Consider the following 23,970-nt stretch of genomic DNA (forward strand, 5'->3'; position numbering starts at 1 on the left):
CTTATAGGTGTATTTGTTGATCAAGCTTGCTTCTGGAAACATTTACTACGAATCTATATTTAACATCATTCTTCTCCACCCTTTCAATGGCTTTGTTAAGATAATCCATCTTGACAACTTCAATTGTGGAACTCAGGTCCTTCTCTTTGCAGAACTCAAGCATCTCTTCTATTTCCTTAACACTCCCAACGTAGCTCCCAGTAATTGTCTTCCTCCCTATACAAATTGAAGCAAACAAAGCAAATCACTCACTATTAGATCCCATAAAATGCAATAAATGTTTCAGTTTTTGTAAGAATTATAAGTTCTTTGATGTTAATTTTTGAGGCAAGTTTTATTTATAGTGCTTAAGTTCTGTTCTTTAGGTTTTCCTTTTAAGATTCTGTCACGTGGATTTTTTCTCATGAGAGGGAAGTGTATTTTTTATTTAAGTAGCCACATGGCTGAATCTTAAGAGGAGAACCCAAGGAACAACACCTAAGATACTATACCTAAGTTTTGTCCAAATTTTTGAGGAATGCTACAGCCACAAACTATTTTATATAGTAACATTTTTACAATTTGTTGATGTGATAAATTTCTTATTGATTTTCATTTAGGCGTACTATTAATATCACTTTTTCATTTACTAATAATTACTCATCACATAAACAGTTTTTACTATCTACCTTTACTCTTAATTTTTAAAGATAAAGTCCAAGGGACAAAACATGACCACCAAAAACATTAGGCCTTGTTTGGATCCCTTTTTTTTATCACTCAATTTCCGTCACTCATTACTCATTACTCATCACTTAAAATACCCTACCCGTTTGGCACCATCACTCACTTGTCATCACTCAATATATTTCACACTGTTTGTGGGCGTCATTCCTGTCACTCGGTGCAGCTTTTGTTTTTCAGCATCACCGAACGCAGTGAAAAAAAGAAAAAAAAGAAAAACCAAAAACCATAACCCAGTGAAAGAAGAAAGGAAAAAAAACAAAAAAAAGAAAAAAAAGAAACCTAGATTAGATCACCGAAGCTAGTGAAAGAAGAAGAAGGAAAAAAGAAAAGAAAAAAATAAACCTAGATCAGATCACTGAACCTAGTGAAAGAAGATGAAGAAGAAAAAGAAAAAGAAAAAAAAAAAAAGGAACTAAAGACCAAACCAGTGAAAGAAGAAGGAAAAAAAAAAGAAGAAGGCAAAACTATAGACCGAACCCAGGAGAAGAAAGGGGGACCAAAAAAAGGTCAAAAGTTGTGGCTGTGGGTCCCTCCATGTGTCTTTAATTATAAAAATGCCATTGAGTTATGAGTTATGAAAACTAAAAACAGCTAAAATGTGTTTTCAGTTTCCATAACTCATAATTCAAAAATCAGAGAATTAAGTGATGGAAACAAAAAATTGGAAACAGAGTTATGGTGCTCCCAAATAGACTTCTCGCTATGGGTCCCACTATTTTTGAGTTATAGAAATAGAGTTATGAGTTATGAAAATTGATGATCCAAACAGCCTCTTTATTACACAAAAAAGATTCAATCTTTGACCAAAAGAGTAAAAATTGTAGTCTCCAATATAGCATTACCCTAAAAAATTAGAAACCCAAATTAAAATTTCCAATCTTTGACTAAATTTTCTACCTCTAAATCCCAGTTGAAAAAGAGAGAATCTTACCAAGTAGAACTGCTGGAGTGAGAAACTGTAGAGTGGTACTAATAATACCCATCAAGATCAATTTCCCATCTAACTTCAACAAAGAAAGGTAAGGCTCAAGAGGGTGAAACACAAGCATAGTGTCAATAATGTAATCTAGTGTGTTAGCCATTTCTTGCATCTGAGTGGCATAAGAGCTTACCAAGTACTCATCAGCACCAAGGTGGTCTGTTGCTTCCTCTCTCTTCTAATTCGAAGAGCTTATTACTGTCACATGATGGCCCATGGCCTTGGCTATCTTCACCCCCATGTGTCCCAATCCTCCAAGCCTCGATATCCCACCTCTCAACCCACTCTACTTCAACCCAAAGTGATTCAGTGGACTGTAAACTGTCACTCCTGCACAAAATAGTGGTGCTGCCTGTTCTGGGTCCATCCCATCTAGTATCTTCACCACAAACCTATAAATCAAAAGAAATGGGTTATAGTATTTTTGCACACCCATAGCTTTCTTGTATTGCAAGAAAGAAAAAGAGTTTCTTTTTTAATCATATTATTATGTGAAAGAAGTATGGTTGTGAGTATGAATTATTTTTGGTCTACAACCATGGCGCTAGCAAAGCCGCCTTGGGTGGGTTTGCCATCAGTAAATGTCTTTAAGGGACAAGATTGTCTTGTGGCAGTATTGCGGGATGTCGTTTTTGCTTGGGTGGCAGTTTCTACAGCATCCAATGATGTATCCCACTCCCACCATGTCTCCTGCTCTGAACTTGCTCACATATGATCCCACCTCAACTACCTCGCCTACCACTTCATGCCTATTTCAGTTTCCGTTAATAATGATAAAAATTAATCAAATAAGCATAAAAAATGAGAGAAAAAAGATAGAATCAAATCATGACAAGCATTAGAAGATGGATATAAATAGATAAGTAAATAAGGAAAAAAAAAGGAACCGGTAGTGTATTTTAGTGTGTACCTAGGAACCACTGGATAGTTGTACTTGCCAAATATTAGGATTAGTTCCCTTAAATCCTATTGTACGATGCTATGTATGTTATTGTATATGACATTATGTATGACTTAATGTTGTGATTAATAAAATTATTTTATTATTATCTAAAATAATGGTAACTTGAATATTCGGATATTATCATATAGTCCATGAGATATATAGTATGTGATTTATGTGAAAAGTCACAGAAGATATAAATCATAAGTTCTTTGTAAACTCATAATTATAGTTCGTAGTCAGTGATGAAATTGGGCATTTCATCTGCGAAGACTATAACATAACAACTAAGATGATTTGTCTTAATCATGGAAGTAGAGACTTCTAGTTGATATGTTGATATGTTTTAAGAGTTAAGACATATTGAACTAGACCGCTGTAAGATTTATTATTCTCTTAATGACTGTCAAATGAACAATAAATCTCACGACTTCTATTTATATGAACTCTTAATCTTGAGAGAATAATGGACCTGATCATGGAGTGTAGGTTGCTTTGATATATCAGGAGTGAGATTTAAAGTAATGGTCAAAACCTCAGTATGTTGGGCAGTCACATTTGGTGTTGATGGAACATAAATTCTCAAGATAGAATTTATAATCTCTTAAAGGAGATATAAAATATTCTATTGAGATAAGTTTAATGGATTCAGTTATTCAGAGAGCTAGGCCTAACCACTTTGGTAAGAAATTACTAAAGTATATATTTATGAAATTAGATTTCATAAATATATGATGAATAACTTTAAAGGATTAAACCGGGTACTCAATGATTAAGATATAGTAATCTTTAAAGTGGCAGTCTATATTTATGACTTTGTATTACTACGAATATTTTATGAAGGGGTTGCATGTATAATAAAGTTTTGGGATATAATTTATTAATAAGACCTAGAGTGCAATTATATTTATACAGTGGTATTAAATATAATTAATGGTAACTTTGGACTTGTCAAGAGTTGACAGAAAAGTCCAAGCCCCATTGGAGCTAGTGTCTTATTGGTCCCTTTTGATCTTACTCTAAGCCACACACTAAAGCCCAATTGGAAAGGCCCAATAGGTCAGTCCAATTAGATAATCAGTTAGTTATAAAGGGAAAAACATACAAATTTTTTTTAAGTGAGATATCATTGTGAAATGGTGTGTATATGTGAGTGAAACCGCTCGATTATTCTCTCTTGGAAACTGATTGAGAGACCACACTTTTTGGGCTTAAAGTGAAATTAGAGTGAAGATTAAAAGTGTTCCCAAGTGTTGGAAAATTTAGACCCCAGTTGATAGAATTAACAAATTTTAAACCCAAGTTGTTAATTAGATTTATTATGAATAAAAATTGTTAAAAACAAACAAACATCAATATTATGTCAAAATCATGCAACAAAAAAAATAAATAAGACAAGATATGATGACCCAAGAAAACCAATGAAACCAACCAGTTTCACAATAAAAAACCTGAGGGGAACCTTCCTGAAAAGCAATCCACTATAGTAAAGAGAAGTTTCAGATCTAGAACAAAACCTTTGTCCCTAAACTCTACAATCCCCGTAGATGAACTCACAGCAGAAACCTTCTACCGTTTCAGAACTTCTGAACTCTTCAATATATGAACGCCACTCTTTTTGTGTTGCACAGATCCCAGTACGTGACTAACTCTTTTGCATGAATCCTAATACGTGACTCACTCACCAACTTGAGGAAGAAGAATTTTGGCTGCAAAGTTCTTCACTTCATCAACAATGAAGATCAAGAAGCACTTGGTTACAAACCCTAAAGCGCAAAGACGCAGTAGCTTCTTTCAGAGAGAATAAGGTATCAGTCACATTTTGAATATGTTTTCCTTGTATTCTTTTATGTGATGGCCTCTAAAATAAGTCTTATATAGGTCTAGAGTTGTGAGAAAAGAAACTCTACACAAATACATAAGCCTGGCCCAAAAATCAGATCTAAAAATCTGAATTCCCGTAACCTCAATCGATCGGGAGGTGTCGAGCTTTAAACTTCGATAGATAGCTATCTGTCGAGAAGCTATCGAGGAGCTATCGAGAAGATAGAAGATTTCTCGATCGATCCACCAGCTGTCGAGAAGGTGTTGAGATTGCAATAAGAAAACACCTTAAAAAGCTCAATAGATAGCCAGCTGTCGAGAGGTGTCGAGCAGCTGTCGAGTTATCTGTCCACAGGTGTCGAGCTATTTGTCCAGTTTTAATGAACACCTTTTCTTTACTTGTTTATTGGTCCAATCTTTATGGCTTTAATACTAGACTTGAACAACATGTTTCTTGAAGTATTAAACACATCTTAGATCTACCCAATTACAAGTAAAGTGCGTTTTGTTAAAAGATTAGCCAATTACATAAAATATGTCCTTAACAATCTCCCCCTTTGGCAATTCGTGACAAAACCATAAAAAACAAATGAATATATAAGAGAAGTCATAAATCACTCAACACATATTCACTTGTTGAATACAATAAAATCTATCCTAATACAAACTCTTGAAAAACTTTGCAAGAAGAGAGTTTATGGCAAGTAGACTTTGACAACCTGTATTTTTGAAACACTTTAAACAAAACTCATCAAGGCTTCTTAGTGTGAAACAGAAATAATAGATTGCATACAAATATAAGAAACATGTGTATGAAGATAGAAAAAAAACAATACATGTAAAGGTAGGTGAAAGAAACATACATCAGTATATAAAGAAGATAAGCACAATGTATGTAAATAATGGTCACAAGACCCAAGGTACAAGAACAAAGAGGTAAAGACTCCCCCTAATAAGATGAAACACAACTCCCCCTTACAAGGGCATGTATTTCTCCTCCTAACATGTAGAATCTCTAAAAGAAACCACATATTCTCCACAATTTCTCCCATTTTTTGTCATGATTGACAAAGGGTACAAGAAGCTAGAAAGTTTCACCCGAGAAACATAAAGATGATCAAGGAGCCACAAGAAATCCATATAAATGCATAAATGTAATGAAACAAGATGCTATGGATGACAAGATAATAGAAAGATGCGCACCATGTGAAAAACAAATCTCCTAACAAGAAAAATGTTAAGCACATAGATTCAAAACACACACACACACACACTAAACAAGTCTAACCAATTTTATGTTCGAAAAATAAGTCAAAACAGTTTAGTGAGCATACATTAGCACATGTAAAACTTGTGATAGCCAAATCACATTGTACCTGCACATGTATCAAGAGTAGCAAAGAATATTGCGTGTTGTGTGTGAAAAACATCGCAAGATTGCATATGTGTATACATGTTATGACGATTTAAGATATGAGAAAATAACTTTAACTCACACACAATCATAATTGTTTGATGGGGACTATCACCTTCGAGGTACATTCTATAACTCTCACATCTCCTAGAATACACGCTTGCAACCATATTTAATGCATTTTTGATCTTTTTGCTTTTTATTTTTCTTTGCATATTTTCTTTTATTTTAGCATATCATGCATAGACACAAAAAGAGAGAAAAGAAATACCCAAGATGTTAAAAATTTGACACTGCACTTTTGTTATGCTGAAGCATACATGTGTCATATTATGATTGGCGAGCAACAGTGGTGAGATGGTTATTTATACATTTCTCTTAAGATTTTCTAGTCCTACCCGTAAAAAAGAGTGATATGAGTGTTAAGTTCATGAGATAACTTAATCTTACTCATCACAAACAAGAGCCACAAAGCTCACTTGCTTAGTTGTGCATAGAGATGCTCATCTAAGCTACAAATGATACAAAGTTTAGAAAACTTTGTTTCAATGGCCATCTAAGGTACACAAGTACCAATTTACACAAACACACACTGTTTTTGTATTTTTCTGATTTTTCCTTTTAATTTTGAAAACAAAACAAAATAAAACAAAACAACCAAACAAAAACAGACAAATAATATGAAAGTATGAAAGAAAGATGTATATGCATGAATGCATGATAGAAGTGTGCAGATGCATGAAAGCATGATTCCAAAAGCAGATAAGAAATCAAGCAAAGAGGGTCTTACTTTAGATAGAAAGAATTACAGCAGAGGATAAACAGAAAAGACAATTAAGTCTTAGGCTCCTTTCTCACCTCACACAGCACAAGTTTGCTGTGAAGATGAAAAGACACGTGTCTTAGTATGTCTACAAAAGGACATAGAAGAATTAGAATTCTCTTGAAATTGAGTTAAAAAGCTCAAAACTTTTAATAACTTTCCAAACAAAGGTGTAGGCCCTTGAGAGGAAACTGTGACCGTTTGGACAATTACTTATGAGGATACAACTTAAAGCAATTTGGACGAATGTATCCAGCAACACCACAATGATGATAAACATGAGGTTTAACAAAGGATTTAGAATTAGCTAAATCAGTTTTGGATTTCATACCTTTATTACCTTTCTCAGATTGGGGCACAAAGGCAGTCCTTGATCCAGAAGCTATGGAAGAGAAGGAGCTGGAGGAACAACATATCCTAAGCCAGTCTAATCAGAACTAGGCTTTTGAGCACTCAATACCTCATAAAACTTTGCACTAGATATCTTTTATTTGAGTTCTAGCTTGACTAAGCTCAACCTTAAGATTCTTGAGCTTCTCTTCTAATGAGGTGTTCACCACAATAAGAGTCTCAACTAACCTTGTAGTCTCATCAAGTTTGACTAACAGATCAAGTTTTTTAGTTTTTACTTCATTGAGTTCTTTTCTACAAAGATGAGAAGTCTTTTTAGATTTTATGAATTCAGTGCATAGCTTATCATAGGCTTCTTAAAGGGTCATCTTCTTAGGTACTTCATCACCAGAAGAATTCTCACTGTCACTAACACTCTCCACATTCACCTTATCGGTTGTGGCAGCAAAGGCCATAATGTGACGACATTCATCCAAAAACCTCATTAGAAGAGTCATCCTCAGTGTCACTCCAAGTAGCAACCAACCCTTTATCTTTTGACTCTTTGGTCTTTTCCTTCATGAGGTAGTTTGGACACTTTATCTTCATATGATCAAAACCTTTGCACTCATGGCATTTGATGAGGGGTTTCTCATTCTTGCCCTTCTTTGAGGATTTAGATTTTTTAGGAGGTTTGCTCTTATCCTTTTTCCTGAACTGAAGAAGTTTGGTAATCTCATCAGTTATGAAGGTAAGATTTTCATCCTCATCATCATTTTCATCTTCAGAGTCCTCAATCTCTTCCTTTATATCCTTAAGAGCCAAGCTTTTACTCTTTCCACCTTTTCCCATTGAGCCTAATCTCATCTCATAGGTTTGAAGGTTCCCTACAAGCTCAGTCAAAGGAATTTTATCAATATCCTTTACTTCTTCAATGACAGTGATCTTGGCCTGGAATCTTTTAGGTAAGGACCTAAGAATTTTCCTCACAATTTTGGATTCTACAATATATTCTCTAAAGTTGAAGGCAGAATTCACAATATCTTTGAGTTTAGCATAGAACTCATCAAATGTCTCATCCTCCTCCATCCTTATTTCTTAAAAACTACTAGTGAATTGTTGAAACTTCACAGTCTTTACTGCCTTGGTGCCTTCATAGGTGGTCTCAAGAATAGTCTATGCTTCCTTGGCAACTTTCGTGGATGATATTTTCTTGAATTCCTCATTGGTCACCCCACAAAACAAAGCATTCAAGGCCCTACTGTTGAAATTTGCCGCAATGATTATTGCATCATCCTAATCCACCGGCGATTCCTTTGGCTTAATCTAGCTGACTTTAACAGCTTGCCATACTTGTTCACCTAGAGCCTGTAAAAACACTTTCATATGAACTTTTTAGTACGCATAATTAGTTCCATCAAAGAAAGGAGGAATTAAAAGAGATTGTTCACGATCCATGACAACGGGGGTCAAGGATAATACTCAGGAAATTAATCCAATTAGAGTGAACCCGCTCTGATACCACTTGTTGGAAAATTTAAATCCCAGTTGATAGAATTAACAAGTTTTAAACCTAAGTTGTTAATTAGATTTATTATGAATAAAACTTGTTAAAAACAAACAAACATCAATATCATGTCAAAATCATGCAGTGAAAAAAATAAATAAGACAAGATATGATGACCCAGGAAAACCAATGAAACCCACTAATTTCACAGTAAAAAACCTGGGGGGAAGCCTTCCCGAAAAGTAATCCACTATAGTAAAGAGAAGTTTCAGATCTAGTATAAAACCTTTGTCTCTAAACTCTACAATCCCTGTAGACGAACTCACAGCAGAAATCTTCTACGGCTTTAGAACTTCTAAACTCTTCAATATATGAACACCACTCTTTTTGTGTTGCACGGATCCCAGTACGTGACTAACTCTTTTGCACGAATCCCAATACGTGACTCACTCACCAACTTGAGGAAGAAGAATATTGGCTGCAAAGTTCTTCACTTCATCAACAATGAAGATCAAGAAGCACTTGGTTACAAAACCCTAAAGCGCAAAGACACAGTAGCTTCTTTCAGAGAGAATAAGGTATCGATCATCTTTTGAATATGTTCTCTTTGTATTCTCTTATGTGACGGCCTCTAAAATAGGTCTTATATAAGTCTAGGGTTGTGAGAAAAGAAACCTTACACAAATACATAAGCCTAGCCCAAAATTCAGATCTGAAAATCTGAATTCCCGTAACCTCGATCGATCGGGAAGTGTCGAGGAGGTGTTGAGCTTTAGACCTAGATAGATAGCTATCTGTTAAGAAGCTATCGAGGAGTTATCGAGAAGACAGAAGATTTCTCGATCGATCTACCAGTTGTCAAGAAGGTGTAGAGATTGCAATAAGAAAACACCTTAAAAAGCTCAATAGATAGCCAGCTGTCGAGAGGTGTCAAGCAGCTGTCAAGCTATCTGTCCACAGGTGTCGAGCTATCTATCCAGCTTTAATGAACACCTTTTCTTCACTTGTTTCTTGGTCCAATCTTCATAACTTTAGTACTAGAATTGAACAACATATTTTTTGAAGTATTAAATACATCTTAGATCTATTCAATTACAAGTAAAGTGCGTTTTGTCAAAGGATTAGCCAATTACATAAAATATGTCCTTAACACCAAGTACTTATAATTTTTTTTTTTTGAATTTCACTACACCAAGGTACTCTATCTTGTTCTTAAATTCTGAAATTTACATAGTGCATGTTATTAATCATGAATGAAATAGATCCATGTTTGTTGCTTCCGCTGTATGTTTTATATTAGATACAAAACCAGATTTACCAACAATTGGTATCAAAGCCAGGTTTTCATCTCATAATTGTATAACATGTGATTGGATTTTAGAATAAAAGAAAAAATGGTTTCTTAATGATATCGGGTTCACACCAAGGATGAATATTCTCCTGGTTTATTCGAAGTGGCCTATTATTATAAAGTAATGGTGTTGTGTCTTTATATGAAATTGTCTGTTTCGAAGTTTATCCCTTGGCCATAAACTTTTAGAAGATTTGTTGTTTCGATATAGTTATTCAAATAACCGTCATGATAAAAGTATAATACTTATTGGTATGGATTGAAAGGCACTGTATCATGGGCCACAGATGATTTTGTTATCTTCAAGGATTCTCTTGAATCCTCGTTATATAACAAGACCATTGATTGCATATAGATGTATCTCTTGGCATGAGTTTATTATTAAGCTTTTGTTTTGTAGTATTTCGTGGACCCCATGTGGCAAATTCCATCTACCATTAACATGCTTTCATTTATATACTTGTTAAAGCTTCATAATTTATATTGCCAGTTGCTTTGATTTTTGCTAGACGTACCTGTATGAATGAATAGTTTTCATTCTTGAATGATGAACATGTAGATGTTAGTCTAGTGATATATATTTATGATCAAATAGTATATTAATGCTAGAATAAAGTATTTTGGTTTCCTGTTAAAATACTTTAATGAAATTTATTCTTAATGAGATTAGGATTATGTTTTCAAGGTTTCTAGCGTTATTATGGTTCTTGATCTTAAACCTTTAATTTAAAATATCTAGTGGGAGAGAGATACAAGGGTTGGATCTCATGGCCTTCATTCGGTTCATGGTAGTGTGGGTAAGCACCTCGTCTTGGCGTATATGCCTCGCGATCCCAAAGGAGGGTGTTTACTTCATGGTACTACAAGATTGAACTTACCTATTTAAAGTAGTATGGACAAGCATCTTGCCTTGGCATATATGCCTTGCGATCCCAAAGGAGGGTGTTTTGTTCCATGATACTACAAGTCTAAACATTATATGGGAGATGAAATGTGGCTACACATGATTCTAGATAATAGTATATACTAGACTAAGTGTAATGTTAACCTCCCAAAGGAGCTATGTCATTATTACTTAGAGGATAAAGTTAATACGACATATTATTAGTGTTTGATAAGAGTTATCATGATAGCACTAATAATGAGAATAGTTCTCAATCAATTAATGTGTTTATAATAAACTTGCTACCAAGGAATTATAGACATGGATTGGGTTGTCGCTGCATATATTATTTTATGGTTTTATTAAGGTTCCATATTATATGCCTATATGCTAAATCGATAATGTCCAGTTTACTTATTATATTCATATTTATTATTTTCAGATTTATATCATGGCAACATTTAGCCCACTTGTTGCTATTCTTAATCAAAACAAACTGACTGGATCCAACTATGTTGATTGGAAAAGAAATTTGGACATTGTTCTTATTGCTGAAGAGCACAAATATGTGCTTACTCAACCATGTCCTAGTTTTCCATCATTCGATGCTCCTCTTGAGGAAAAACAGCGATATGATTGTTGGCAGAAAACTAATGAGATGGCTAAGTGCTATATCCTAGCATCTATTTCAAATGTTCTACAGCATCAAATGCAGGATGTAGAACTAGCTTCGGACATATTGCTAAGTTTGAAGGAGATATTTGGTGAGCAAGGCCGTTCTGTAAGGCAAGAAACTATGAGGCAGATTTATAATACCAAAATGGCTGAAGGTACTTCAGTGAGGGAGCATTGTCTTAGGATGATCTCTAATCTGAATATATTGGAAGTTTTAGGTGCCGATATTGATGGAGAATCCTAAGTGGATATGATACTCCAGTCATTACCGGAATCATTCAAGGAATTCAGACTTAATTATAATATGAACAAAAATATTTATTCATTGTTTGAATTAATGAATGAGTTGGTAGCGGCGGAAGGCATCCTTGGTACTTTTTGTGTTGAAGCTAATGTTGGTGAAGCTTCTACTTCTCAACCTAAGTCGAAAAGCAAGGGCAAAAAGAAGAAGAAGAAGAACTTCACTAAGCAAGATGGAAAACAAATTGCCTTAGGAGTTGCCAACAAAGGAAAGAAAGCCAAAGGAAAGCATTTCCATTGTGGTGAGAAAGGACATTGGAAGAGGAATTGTCCAATATTCAAGGCTGCCAAGAATAAGGGTATGAAAAGTTCATTCCTTCTTGAAATATGTTTGGTACAGAATCCCAAGGATTCCTAGTGTGTGGATTCAGGTTGTACTAATTATATCTGCAATACTTTGCAGGGGTTCCAGGAGACCAGAAAGCTGAATGAAGGGGAATTATTTGTTACTTTGGTTGATGGGAGCAGGATTCCGTTTGTAGTTGTTCGAGTGTTTAATTTATGTTTTAAGTCTAGGGTTTTAATATTGGAAGACTGTTTGTATGTAGCTAATGTTCGTAGGAATTTAATTTTTGCAACTTATTTAGGTAAACATGGATATTGTGTTATCCTAAAAGACAATATTGTAATAAAGAAGGATAAAGTGTTTATCTCTTCTGGCAATATTGTGGATGGTCTTTATATTTTAACTCCTGATAAGCACGAATTATATAATTCTGAATTAGATCATAACTCTCATGTAAAATCATTAAAGAGAAAATTTCCTTCTACTAATGATGCATATCTTTGACACTTGCGTTTGGGTCATATTAATCCAAACAAAATTCAAAGACTGATCAAAGATGGACTCCTAGAGTCATTGGACTTTGATGAATTTCTAGTTTGTGAATTTTGTTTGGAAATCAAAATGACCAAACGACATTTTAAATCAAAAGGTAGAAGAACCCAAGAGTTGCTTGAATTAGTTCATATGGATGTATGTGGTCCTATGTCAACCCTAGCAAAAGGAGGTTATGAGTACTTCATCACTTTTACTAATGATTACTCAAGATATGGTTATGTGTACCTAATGAAACGAAAGTCCGAAGCCTTTGAAAAGTTCAAAGAGTTTAGGGCTGAAGTTGAGAATCAATTAGGTAAATGCATAAAAGCCATTCGATTTGATCGTGGTGGCAAATACCTTTTTGGGGATTTCAAGGATTACTTAACTCAAAATGGGATTGTATCCCAATTGACTGCACCTGGAACTCCCCAACAGAATGGTGTAGTAGAAAGAAGGAATAAGTCTCTTTTGGAAATGGTTAGGTCCTTGATGAGTTACTCAACTTTACTAGTTTCTTTTTGGGGATATGCACTAAAAACTGCAATGTACATTTTGAATTTAGTTCCATCAAAATGTGTTCCCAACACATCTAAGGAATTGTGAGTGGGCGTAAGCCTAATATGAAATATCTTCACATTTGGGGATGTCCAACACATGTGTTGAAAAGGAAGTCTGAGAAGTTGGAATCTAAAACCGAAGTATGCATGTTTTTAGGGTATTCAAAAGAAACAAAGGGTTATTTATTCTATAATCATAAAGACAACAAAGTGTTTGTTAGTAAACATGCCAAATTTTTGGAAGATGATTATATGAATAAATTTGATCCTAGAAATAAAGTTGTATTTGTTGAAATGAATGAACCTGTAGTTGAACAACCAATTAATGAAACAAGGGATGATGTGGTTGTATTGGATACACCATAAGATACTACTTATGAGATGTCTAGTACATAGGTGCCTCATTGTAGTGGGAGGAATGTTAGGCCACCTAGAAGGTTTATAGGTTTGGAAGAAACTTATGAAGCGATCTCAAAAGAGGCCGAAATCGATCCTTACACTTACGAAGAAGCAATGAATGATATAGATGCACATCATTGGGTTAAAGCTATGAAATCTGAATTAGATTCAATGTATTCTAATCAAATTTGGGATCTTGTAAAGGCTCCTTACAGCATTAAACTTGTTGGTTGCAAATGGGTTTACAAGAGAAAGAGAGGGATAGATGGAAAGGTTGAAACCTTTAAAGTAAGGCTAGTGGCGAAAGGGTACACACAAAAAGAAGGTACTGATTATGAAGAAACCTTTTCACCAGTAGCAATGCTTAAATCTATCAGAATTCTCTTATCCATTACTACTCATTATGATTATGAGATTCGGCAAATGGATGTCAAGACTGCTTTTCTCAATGGCAATCTTGAAGAAGAAATCTATATGTTGCAATCGGAAGGTTTCATAGCAAAGAACCAAGAGCATATGGTATGCAAGTTGAAAATGTCCATTTATAGACTTAAGCAAGCATCTAGGTCATGGAACATCAGATTTGATCAAGCAATCAAGTCATTTGGTTTTGCACAAAATCTTGATGAACCATGTATGTACAAAAGACATCGAGATAAAGTAGTAATATTCCTAGTACTTTATGTTGATGATATTCTATTCATTGGAAATGATGTAGGGGTAATGTCATCTATAAAGGTTTGGTTGTCAAGCCAATTTGATATGAAGGACTTGGGTGAGGCTAACTTTATTCTAGGGATCAAGTTTTGGTGAGATTGCAAGAATAAGATGTTAGGTTTATCACAAGCTGGATATATAGATAAGGTTTTAGAACGGTTTAGCATGCAAAACTCTAAGAAAGGTTTACTTCCTTTCAGACATGGAGTTCCTCTGTTTGATGACTAAAGGCCTAAGACTTAAGAGGAAGAAGATATAATGAGACAAGTTCCTTATGCTTCAGCAGTAGGAAGTCTCATGTATGCCATGCTTTGTACTAGACCAGAAATTTGTTATTCAGTTGGCATGGTCAGTCGATATCAATCAAATCCAAGACTAAAATATTGGCAAGCAATAAAGCATATTCTCAAGTATCTACGAAGAACAAGAGATTATATGCTTGTTTACCGTAGTGAGGATTTGATTCCCATTGGCTATACAGATTCAGATTTTCAATCAGATCTAGATTTCAGAAAGTCCACATTAAGATGTGTTTTCACCTTTGGAGGTGGAGCCATAACATGGAGGAGTGTCAAGCAATCTTGTATTACGGACTCCACCATGGAAGCAGAATATGTTGCTGCTTGTGAAGCAGCAAAAGAGGTTGTATGGTTCAAGAAATTCCTTTCTGACCTTGGTGTAATGAGAATAGAACAAGTTCCCATCACATTGTTTTGCGACAATAGTGGTGCAGTTGCATAATCAAAAGATCCAAGGAATCATAAGAAAGGAAAGCACATTGAGAGAAAATATCACATTATTCAAGACATTGTTGCTCGTGGAGATGTAGTGGTGGCAAAGATTGAAAGTGCAAATAATCTAGTAGATCCCTTTACCAAAGCCTTGCCTTAAAGGACTTTCGAGTCACATTTGGAAGGAATGAGAGTTAAATGAGTGCACAATAGTCTTTAGGGCAAGTGGGAGATTGTTAGGATTAGTGCCCTTAAATTCTATTGTATGATGCTATGTACGTTATTGTATATGACATTATGTATGACTTAATGTTCTGATTAATAAAGTTGTTTTATTATTATCTAAAATAATGGTAACATGAATATTTGGACATTATCATATAGTTCATGAGATGCATAGTATGTGATTTATGTGAAAAGTCATAGAAGATATAAATCACAAGTTCTTTGTAAACTCATAATTATAGTTCGTAGTCAGTGATAAAATTGGGCATTTCATCTGCGAAGACTATAACATATCAACTAAGATGATTTATCTTGATCATGGAAGTGGAGACTTCTACTGGATATGTTAATATGTTTTAAGAGTTAAGACATATTGAACTAGACCGTTGTGAGATTTATTATTCTCCTAATAACTATCAAATGAATAATAAATCTTACGACTTCTATTTATACGAACTCTTAATCCTGAGAGAATAATGGACCTGATCATGGAGTGTAGGTTGCTTTGATATATTAAGAGTGAGATCTAAAGTAATGGTCAAAACCTCAGTATGTTGGGCAATCACATTTGGTGTTGATGGAACATATATTATCAAGATGAAATTCATAATCTCTTAACGGAGATATAAAATATTCCCTTGAGATAAGTTTAATGGGTTCAGTTATTCAGAGATTTAAGCCTAACCACTTTGGTAAGAAATTACTAAAGTGTATATTTATGCAATTAGATTTCATAAATATATGATGAATAACTTTAAAGGATTAAACCGGGTACTCAAGGATTAAGATGTAGTAATTTTCAAAGTGATAGTCTATATTTATGACTTTGTATTACTACGAATATTTTTTGAAGGGGTTGCATGTATAATAAAGTCTTGGGATATAATTTATTAATAAGGCCTAGAGTGCAATTATATTTATATAGTGACATTAAATATAATTAATGGTAACTTTGAACTTGTTAAGAGTTGACAAAAAAGCCCAAGGCCCATTAGAGCTAGTGTCTTATTGGTCCCTTTTGATCTCACTCCAAGCCACACACTAAAGCCCAATTGGAAAGGCCCAATAGGCCAGCCTAATTAGATAATCAGTTAGTTATAAAGGGAGAAACATACATAATTTTTTTAAGAGAGACATCATTGTGAAATGGTGTGTATGTCTGAGTGAAACCACTCGATTATTCTCTCTTGGAAAATGATTGAGAGACCACACTTTTTGGGTGTAAAGTGGAATTGGAGTAAAGATTAAAAGTGTTCCCAAGTACTTATAATCTTTTGTTTTGAATTTTACTACACCAAGGTATGCTATCTTGTTCTTAAATTCTGAAATTTACATAGTGCATGTTATCAATCATGAATGAAATAGATCCATGTTTGTTGCTTTTGCTGTATGTTTTGTATAAGATAAAAAATCAGATTTACCAACACCAAAATCATTCTTGATCAGATGAATATCAGTGTGGCAAATTCCACAGCAGATTACTTTGACGTAAACATCTTCTGGGCCAGTTTTTCTGCAAAAAAAAGAAATATGTTTGATTGTGGGAGAAACTCAGATAAAATTAGTGGAATATATGTGTTGAAAATTAGAGAAAAGAGAATCAAAGCATGGGTTTGAGATGTTAGGTATAGGGGGATAGAATTCCCTAAGGGTCTCTGGCTGCCCATCCTGTTGTAGTCCTTTTCGCCTCAATGCTACTCAGTTTTTTTTTTTTTTTTTTTTTTAAATTTATTTATTTATTTATTATTTCAAACACACAATTGTGAGAAAGAGAGAATGGGCGAGTGAGGCTGTGGAGGAATGAGAAAAGCAAGCATATATATAACCATGCAAATTAACGTTAATGTCTTGTACGTACATTTACGCGAATACAAATCTTTTGTACTATTTTTTTTTATTTCACTTTATGTTCCATTAATCATAATTTGTCATGTGTTTATTTATTTATTTTTTCATTTTAAATTTTGGCTATTTTATAAGAAAATTTAAACAAAAATATGGCAAGTTGTGATTGGTAGAATATAAAGTAGAATACACAAAATGGTACAGATGATTTGTATTCCATTTACACACCATCTTACACACATTTTAAAGTAAAAAATTGACTTGATGTCATAGTTTGTTTTGTGCAAAAGTGGCATTTGTTTATGGTTGCGTGTAATAGACAACACCCTATAATTAACGGGACCAAATGGAAGGAAATGAAAGCAAATGAGAAAAATTGACGTCTGATCATGAGTCTCTAACTCAAGAGAACAGTGGCGTAAGTAAGGGTAAGGTATGTGAAGTCCGGTTGGTGGAGTGATCCATTGCTTTCGGGTTCTAGCCACACTGCTACTTCGTGTACATCCACAAGATAAAAGGGTCCCTTTTATCACCTGAGGCAGCAAATTAAGGTTATGTAGTGGTAGAAAGTCCTCAAACTCTTCACCTTGCAAGTTGCAAGAATGAGGTTGATATTTGATTTGAGCATTATAATCTATTATATTTTTAAATCTTAATTTTAAAATATAATTATATTTTTACGTAACTATTATTTTCAAGTAAAATAAACTAATAAAATTAATTTACTTCAGATGGACCCTAATAAATTGATCACTTTTGTGAGGACCAGATTTAAACTCTTAGCCCACTACATGGATGGATTTACGCCCAAAAAGCCCAAAATAATAAATTTATAGAGAATGGGTTGGAAAACTGGGTTTTAGTTAATTAAACGAACGCTAGAATGGGTTCAGATAATAAGAGAACGAAAAGAAAAATGTTAGTATTGAAGAAGAATCGTCCTCAGATCTTTCCGAGGAGGTTTGTTCTTATGTATTATTCTCAAGTTTGGTTACAAATTTGATTTCTGAATGTTACAGTGTTTTTCCCTTGAATTCCGGATCCTTTCTTGGCGCCACCTTCTTATTTTATACTATCTTTCATTTTCATTCCCACCTTACATGTGCATGCCAGAGAGTTGGTGTTGATACTTGTCCCATCAGCCCTTCCCTTAAGTTACCATGTAGTGGTTGTAAGGCTGAAACAATATTGTTCAGGTATCACCTCCACATTAATGCGGCCAGAGAGTTAGCTACAGTGCATTTAATGAGGAGATAGCAGCTTTTCCCTTAGATATTTTAGGGCACTTTGCTGTCGGATATCTCTACAATACTTATCAACTCCAACGAGACTTTTTTGAACATCACCCTGAGTGATAGACAACCCCTTCGAACCTCGACATCAATCAGCCGATGACGTATTTATCCTTGGCCCACCCTCCTGAGCCGTTATGGTCAAAGTTAACCTCTATTTACTAACACAGTCTTTTCTAATAAGGATTTCTTCTCCTCGGACAACCCCTTGTCCTCGGATTGGGCCACAGACCAGTAACACGAACAAATGATGGGCTCCCGGGCACAATATCCCTACAATAGCTCCTCGAGATTCATCTTTCTAGATCCTCAGAAAGAAAGGAGGATTTCGATGTCATCGGATTTGCTTTGCAGTTATTTCGTCCCACCTTTGCTCACAAATACACATTTTTAATTGCCTAAGACACGCTTCTGTTGCTTCGGCTTACGAAATGCGCTCCTCATTAAATTTTTATGCCCTTATGTCCTCTACGTTCTACGGTACGATTCAAATCCAACGGCTGATGTTTTTGTTGGGTTCCGAGCAGGAATTTTCCCACTTTTTGCTTCCTCCTTGATATAAATACCTTTTAAATCAAACTCTCTTCTCACTTTAGCATCCAGTCTGTTCTAGCACACATACCTTGAACCTGCACACCTCTTCAACTCACTTGTGCCCTTATAAATACCAAATGCTTGTCTGAGGACACTCTTACTCTTTCTGTAAGTCTTCTCAAATTTTTCCTCTTTATTTTTCTATACGTTCTTCTTCTCTACGCATTTTCTCTTCCTTTTCCTCCTCGGCTTTACTCTTTCTTCTCGATCCCTTTAACTCCTCCCATCCCTCATAGAAATGGGTAGGTTTAAGGGCTTAGTAGATTTTGAGGAGGGAATGGCTAATTTTAGAGCTAAGTATAAGATCCCTCCAAGGGTGGTTACTAAGTACTGTAAAGAGGGACAATGGCACACAGATAGGCAAGAGGGAGAAGTAGTTATCCTAATGATTGCCTTCATAGAAGGAGGGATGAGAATCCTTATGGGTACCATTACTCGAGACTACCCTAGGGCCCATAGGTTAGCTCCTACCCAATGTGCCCCTAATATGTTTAGAATACTAGGGTGTGTAGATGCCCTTAACGAAAAAATGGGCTTAGAGTTGACTTACCACGATGTTAACTGGATCTACAATCTTCACCACCTTACTGGGCAAGGGTATTATCTTAAGTCTAGATACCCTGAGGTCAAACTCATCCAATGCCTCCCTGACTCCAATAAAGGCTTAAATAAAGATTTCTTAATTCTATTTGAGGAATGGCACGATGGTCTCCCTTGTCACGGTGGGCTTGTACAAGTCCTCTACGAGGATTACTCGAGGTAGACTCTGTGCCGAGGATGTTGCCAATGTGGCGAGAGAGTCTGCATGTGTATTTTTACTTCTAGGGACTTGCGATAAAATAAAAGACTTAAATCGAGACTGTAAATGTTTAACCTGGTTCAGGTATTCTTGCATTCTGGGATCTCTGGCTTCTAACTCCCCTTAGACTTGACCCACTACCAGCCTTGAATCTGAGAACATTTCCATTGCATTTCCCCTCATTTTCTGTACCCTATCCCTATCAGATGGACTTCATATTTAGCCTCGTTGTTTGTAGTCGAGAAGTCTAACCTTAAAGATTTCTTAATTGTGATCCTCTCTGGAGATATTAGGACTAGCCCCACACCAAATCATCTATGGTTTGCTGCACCATCAATGTAAACTTTCCAGGATACAAGTTCTTGTACGGAGATCATTCCAACCAATTTTCCATCCATGTTTTGTTTTTCTATTTTCTTTTCTTTTGGGGATTTAACAAACTCAGCAACCAGGTTGCAAGAACTTGACACTGACAGAGGTGTGAGGCATGTATTTGATGTCAAAAACTCCTAAAATTGTGCCCCACTTTGCAATTCTCCTTATGTAATACACACTCTGTAGTAGAGATTAAGTGGGAGCTAGGTTAGGACGACAATCGTGTGTGACTGGAAACAGTGGGGAAGCTTACTTGTAGCATGCACCATTTCTAAAATAGCCCTTTCCAGTGGTAAGTAACAAACTTCGGCCTTATGTAGTGACTTACTCACGTAGTAAACTAGCTTCTGTACACCATCATCGACACGTATTAGCACCAAACTCAAAGTGCGGGAGGCCACTGTGATGTAGGCAAACAAAACCTCATCCACCTCAAGTCTAGACATAATAGGTGGCTGAGATAGATATTCTTTCAACTACTGGAAAGCCAGGACACACTTCTCGGTCCATTCAAACTCCTTCCACTTGTTTAATAATTGAAAGAACGGTCTACACCTATTTGCTGACCGAGAAATGAATCAGTTTAGAGCAGTAGTTATCCCCGTAAGCCTCTAAACCTCTTTGGGATTTCGAGGTGGTTGCAGACTGTTAATTGCTTTAATTTGGTCAGGGTTGACTTCAATTCCACGGTGCGTGACCATGTAGCCTAAGAACTTCCCTGATTCGACAGTAAAAGAACACTTGGTGGCATTAAGCTGTAGCTTGTATCTTCTTAAGATATCAAAAATATTTCTGAGGTCATTAACATGATTGGACTCTACCTTGCTCTTTACTACCATATCGTCGATATAAATTTTGATGTTTTTTCCTAATTGAGGCTCAAACATTTTGGTCATCATCCTCTGATAAGTAGCCCTTGCATTCTTCAAACCAAAGGGCATCACCTTATAATGATAATTCCTAGTAAGAATGACAAAAGTTGTCTTCTCTTGGTTGTCTAAAGCCAAAGGTATTTGATGGTACCCTTGAAAGGCATCTAGAAAGGTCATCTAGGGATGACCCACAGTTGCATCCACTAGCTGGTCAATACAAGGCATAGGGAAAGGGTCCTTTGGGCGAGCTTTGTTCAAGTCTGTAAAATCTACATACACGTGCCACTTTCCAGTCATCATTTTTACCACCATTGTGTTAGCCAACCATTCGGGGTAAAAGACTTCTTTAATAGCTCCAGACTGCTTAAGTTTTATGATCTTGTCTTTGACAGTATCGGAATGTTTCTTAGATGAACGCCGAGGTGGTTGCTTCTTCGGGGTAACAGATGAATTGATATTCAGATGATGATAGATGAAGCTTGGATCCACCCTCGGAGCCTCGTAGGATTTCCAGGTGAATACATCAATGTTTCTCTTAAGAAAGTCCACTAGCTCCCTTTTCTCCTGAGGTGGTAGCTAAGCTCCAACCTGGAAGAACTTCTCCGGATCATCACCTATGGCAAATTTCTCTAAATCTTCACATTTAGCCTCCTTGGCTGGCCCCTTAGCATGTAATTTTGTAGACTTTGATTGCTATAAACCTTTCTTAACCAAGGCAGAGGACTTAGTTGCCGGCTGATGTAAAATTGCAGACATGAGGCATTACCTAGCCATGGATTGGTCCCCTACCAGATTTTCAATCTGGTCTTTTGACGGATACTTCACTTTTTGATGTAGAGTTAAAGAAATAGTGCCTAGGGAATGAAGTTAGGGCCTGACCATGATGGTCGTATAGGGGGATGCATCCACTATTATGAAGTCCACTTCCACTACTTCCGAGCTGGCTTGTATAGACAACTTGATTTGGCCCTTTAGGATAACAACCTTTCCATAAAAACTTACTAGGGGTGAATCATAGGCGGTTAGATCTTCAGGTTTTAAGTTTAGCCCCCTGTATAAATCAGGGTACATAATCTTTGCACAACTGCCCTAGTCCACCATTACTCTCTTCACATCATAGCCTCCTATTCTAAGGGTGACTACCAAAGCGTCATCATGTGGTTGGATAGTTCTAATCTTGTCTTCTTCCGAAAAACTTAACGAAGATCAGAATTCCAATCTAGCTCTCTTTGGCTCAGAATTGGAACCCCTGACTGATGACCCAGTTATAGACATTACCCTGGAAGGATGAGAACCAGTTCTCCCAAGTGTAGCAAAGATGACATTGATTGTACCTAATAGGAGCCTTGAAGGAGCATTCTCCTAGGCCCCTAACCTTGATTGGCCTCCTTGCCCGTTAAGGTGGTACAAGAGATGTTATAACTCCCCATCTTTGACTAGTTGTTCTAGATGGTTCCACAGTGTTCGGCAGTCCTTGGTGGTATGTCCTTGTTCTTGATGGTACTGGCAATGAAGGCTTTGGTTACGCCTCAAAAGGTCTCCACTCATCTTGTTTGGCCATTTGAAATATGACTCGTTCTTGATTTTCTCTAAAACTTGATGCACCATCTCTCTAAACACAGTGTTTACCATTTGAGGAGCTACAGGTAAAGATTGCCCAACAAAATCCCTTCGAGTTTTGTTATTGTTGTAGCGGTCCGACCTAAAATTCCTCCTCTCCTGAGGGATAACCTTGCCCTTTTCCTTGTCTTGCTGTTTGTCCTCCTCAACTCTCTTGTACTTGTCAATCTGATCCATGAGTTGTCGTATACTGGTAACAGGTTTCCTAGTTAAAGACTTCTTTAAACCATGCTTAGTAGGTAGGCTGAGTTTGAAAGTGCTAATGGCTGCATTGTCAAAATCACCATCTATCTCGTTAAACATCTCCTAGTATCTGTCCAAATACGTCTTCAGGGTTTCTCCTTCTCTCATGGACAAAGACAACAAAGAAGTTAAAGGCCAAGGAATCTTGCTACATGTGATAAAGCAGGATCCAAATGCTTAAGTAAGTTCCTTGAAAGAATCAATAGAACTTGACCTCAAACTATCAAACCACCTCATCGCCATAGGCCCCAAACTGGATGGGAATACCTTGCACATCAAAGACTTGTTTTTGGAGTGTACGGCCATCTTTTAATTGAAGTGGCTAATGTGCTCCACAGGGTTTGTTCTTCCATTATACATGGTGAACGTGGGTTGGGTAAACTGTAAAGGAAGTCTCCCTTCCTCAATCTAGCGCATGAAAGGTGACCTGGAAATCTAGGTAAGTGCTCTACTCATAGCATCGTTTCCCAAGCCGATCGAGGACAAATTACTATTTCTTCGTTCATGTTGATAGTCCTCATCATACGAGAAAGACTCGTTAGGGGGAGTCCTCAATCTACGCCTATAGCTACTATCCTTCTCACCGTCAGAAGAGAAGTCAGGAGTAGACAGAGCTCACCTTTGCCGTTCATGACGCAAGCTTCTCCTCAAGTGATCAATCTCCTTCTGCATGTTTCTAGCATTCTCCTCCTAAGAGACGTGGCTTTTACCTCGAGGCTTGCTCTTACTCGTATGGGTAGTATGTACGCTTCCCTACCAGTCCCTTTGTCGTTCAAGATTGCGAAAGTGATCTTGACGCTGGGAATAGATTCTGTCTGGTGTGGACCTGAACCTGCCATTGTTGAAAGTCAAATTCACTACGATACTAGTAGTTCCCATAAATGGCACCAATTGTGAGGACCAGATTTGAACTCCCAGCCTACTACGTGGATGGACTTAGGCCCAAAAAGCCCAAAGCAATAAATTTATAGAGAATGAGTTGGAAAACTGGGTTTTAGTTAATCAAATGAACGCTAGAATGGGTTTAGATGATAAGAGAACGAAAAGAAAAAGGTTAGTATTGAAGAAGAATCGTCCTCAGCAAGATCCGAGGAGGTCTGTTCTTATGTATTATTTTCAAGTT

At 36.2% G+C, this 23,970-nt stretch overlaps 1 protein-coding gene and 1 pseudogene across 1 annotated transcript; both read right to left on the minus strand.

The window, feature by feature from the left end:
- Window position 1: 1 nt before the first annotated feature.
- On the minus strand, window positions 2–22,309 carry LOC112035978 (cinnamyl alcohol dehydrogenase 1-like; annotated as a pseudogene).
- Window positions 22,310–22,400: 91 nt separating this feature from the next.
- LOC136061257 (uncharacterized) lies at window positions 22,401–22,907 on the minus strand. Its single transcript, XM_065776196.1, has one exon. The coding sequence runs from the start codon at window positions 22,905–22,907 to the stop codon at window positions 22,401–22,403; it is 507 nt and encodes a 168-aa protein (XP_065632268.1).
- Between the last annotated feature and the right edge of the window lie 1,063 nt (window positions 22,908–23,970).

Source organism: Quercus suber, unplaced genomic scaffold, assembly GCF_002906115.3.
Source record: "Quercus suber isolate HL8 unplaced genomic scaffold, Cork oak 2.0 scaffold_130, whole genome shotgun sequence".
NCBI classification, from domain to species: domain Eukaryota; kingdom Viridiplantae; phylum Streptophyta; class Magnoliopsida; order Fagales; family Fagaceae; genus Quercus; species Quercus suber.

Bases quoted from the DNA above. Each gene is read 5' to 3' on its own strand.
- LOC136061257 (XM_065776196.1), bottom strand. From the start codon at position 22,907: ATGTTTAACGAGATAGATGGTGATTTTGACAATGCAGCCATTAGCACT.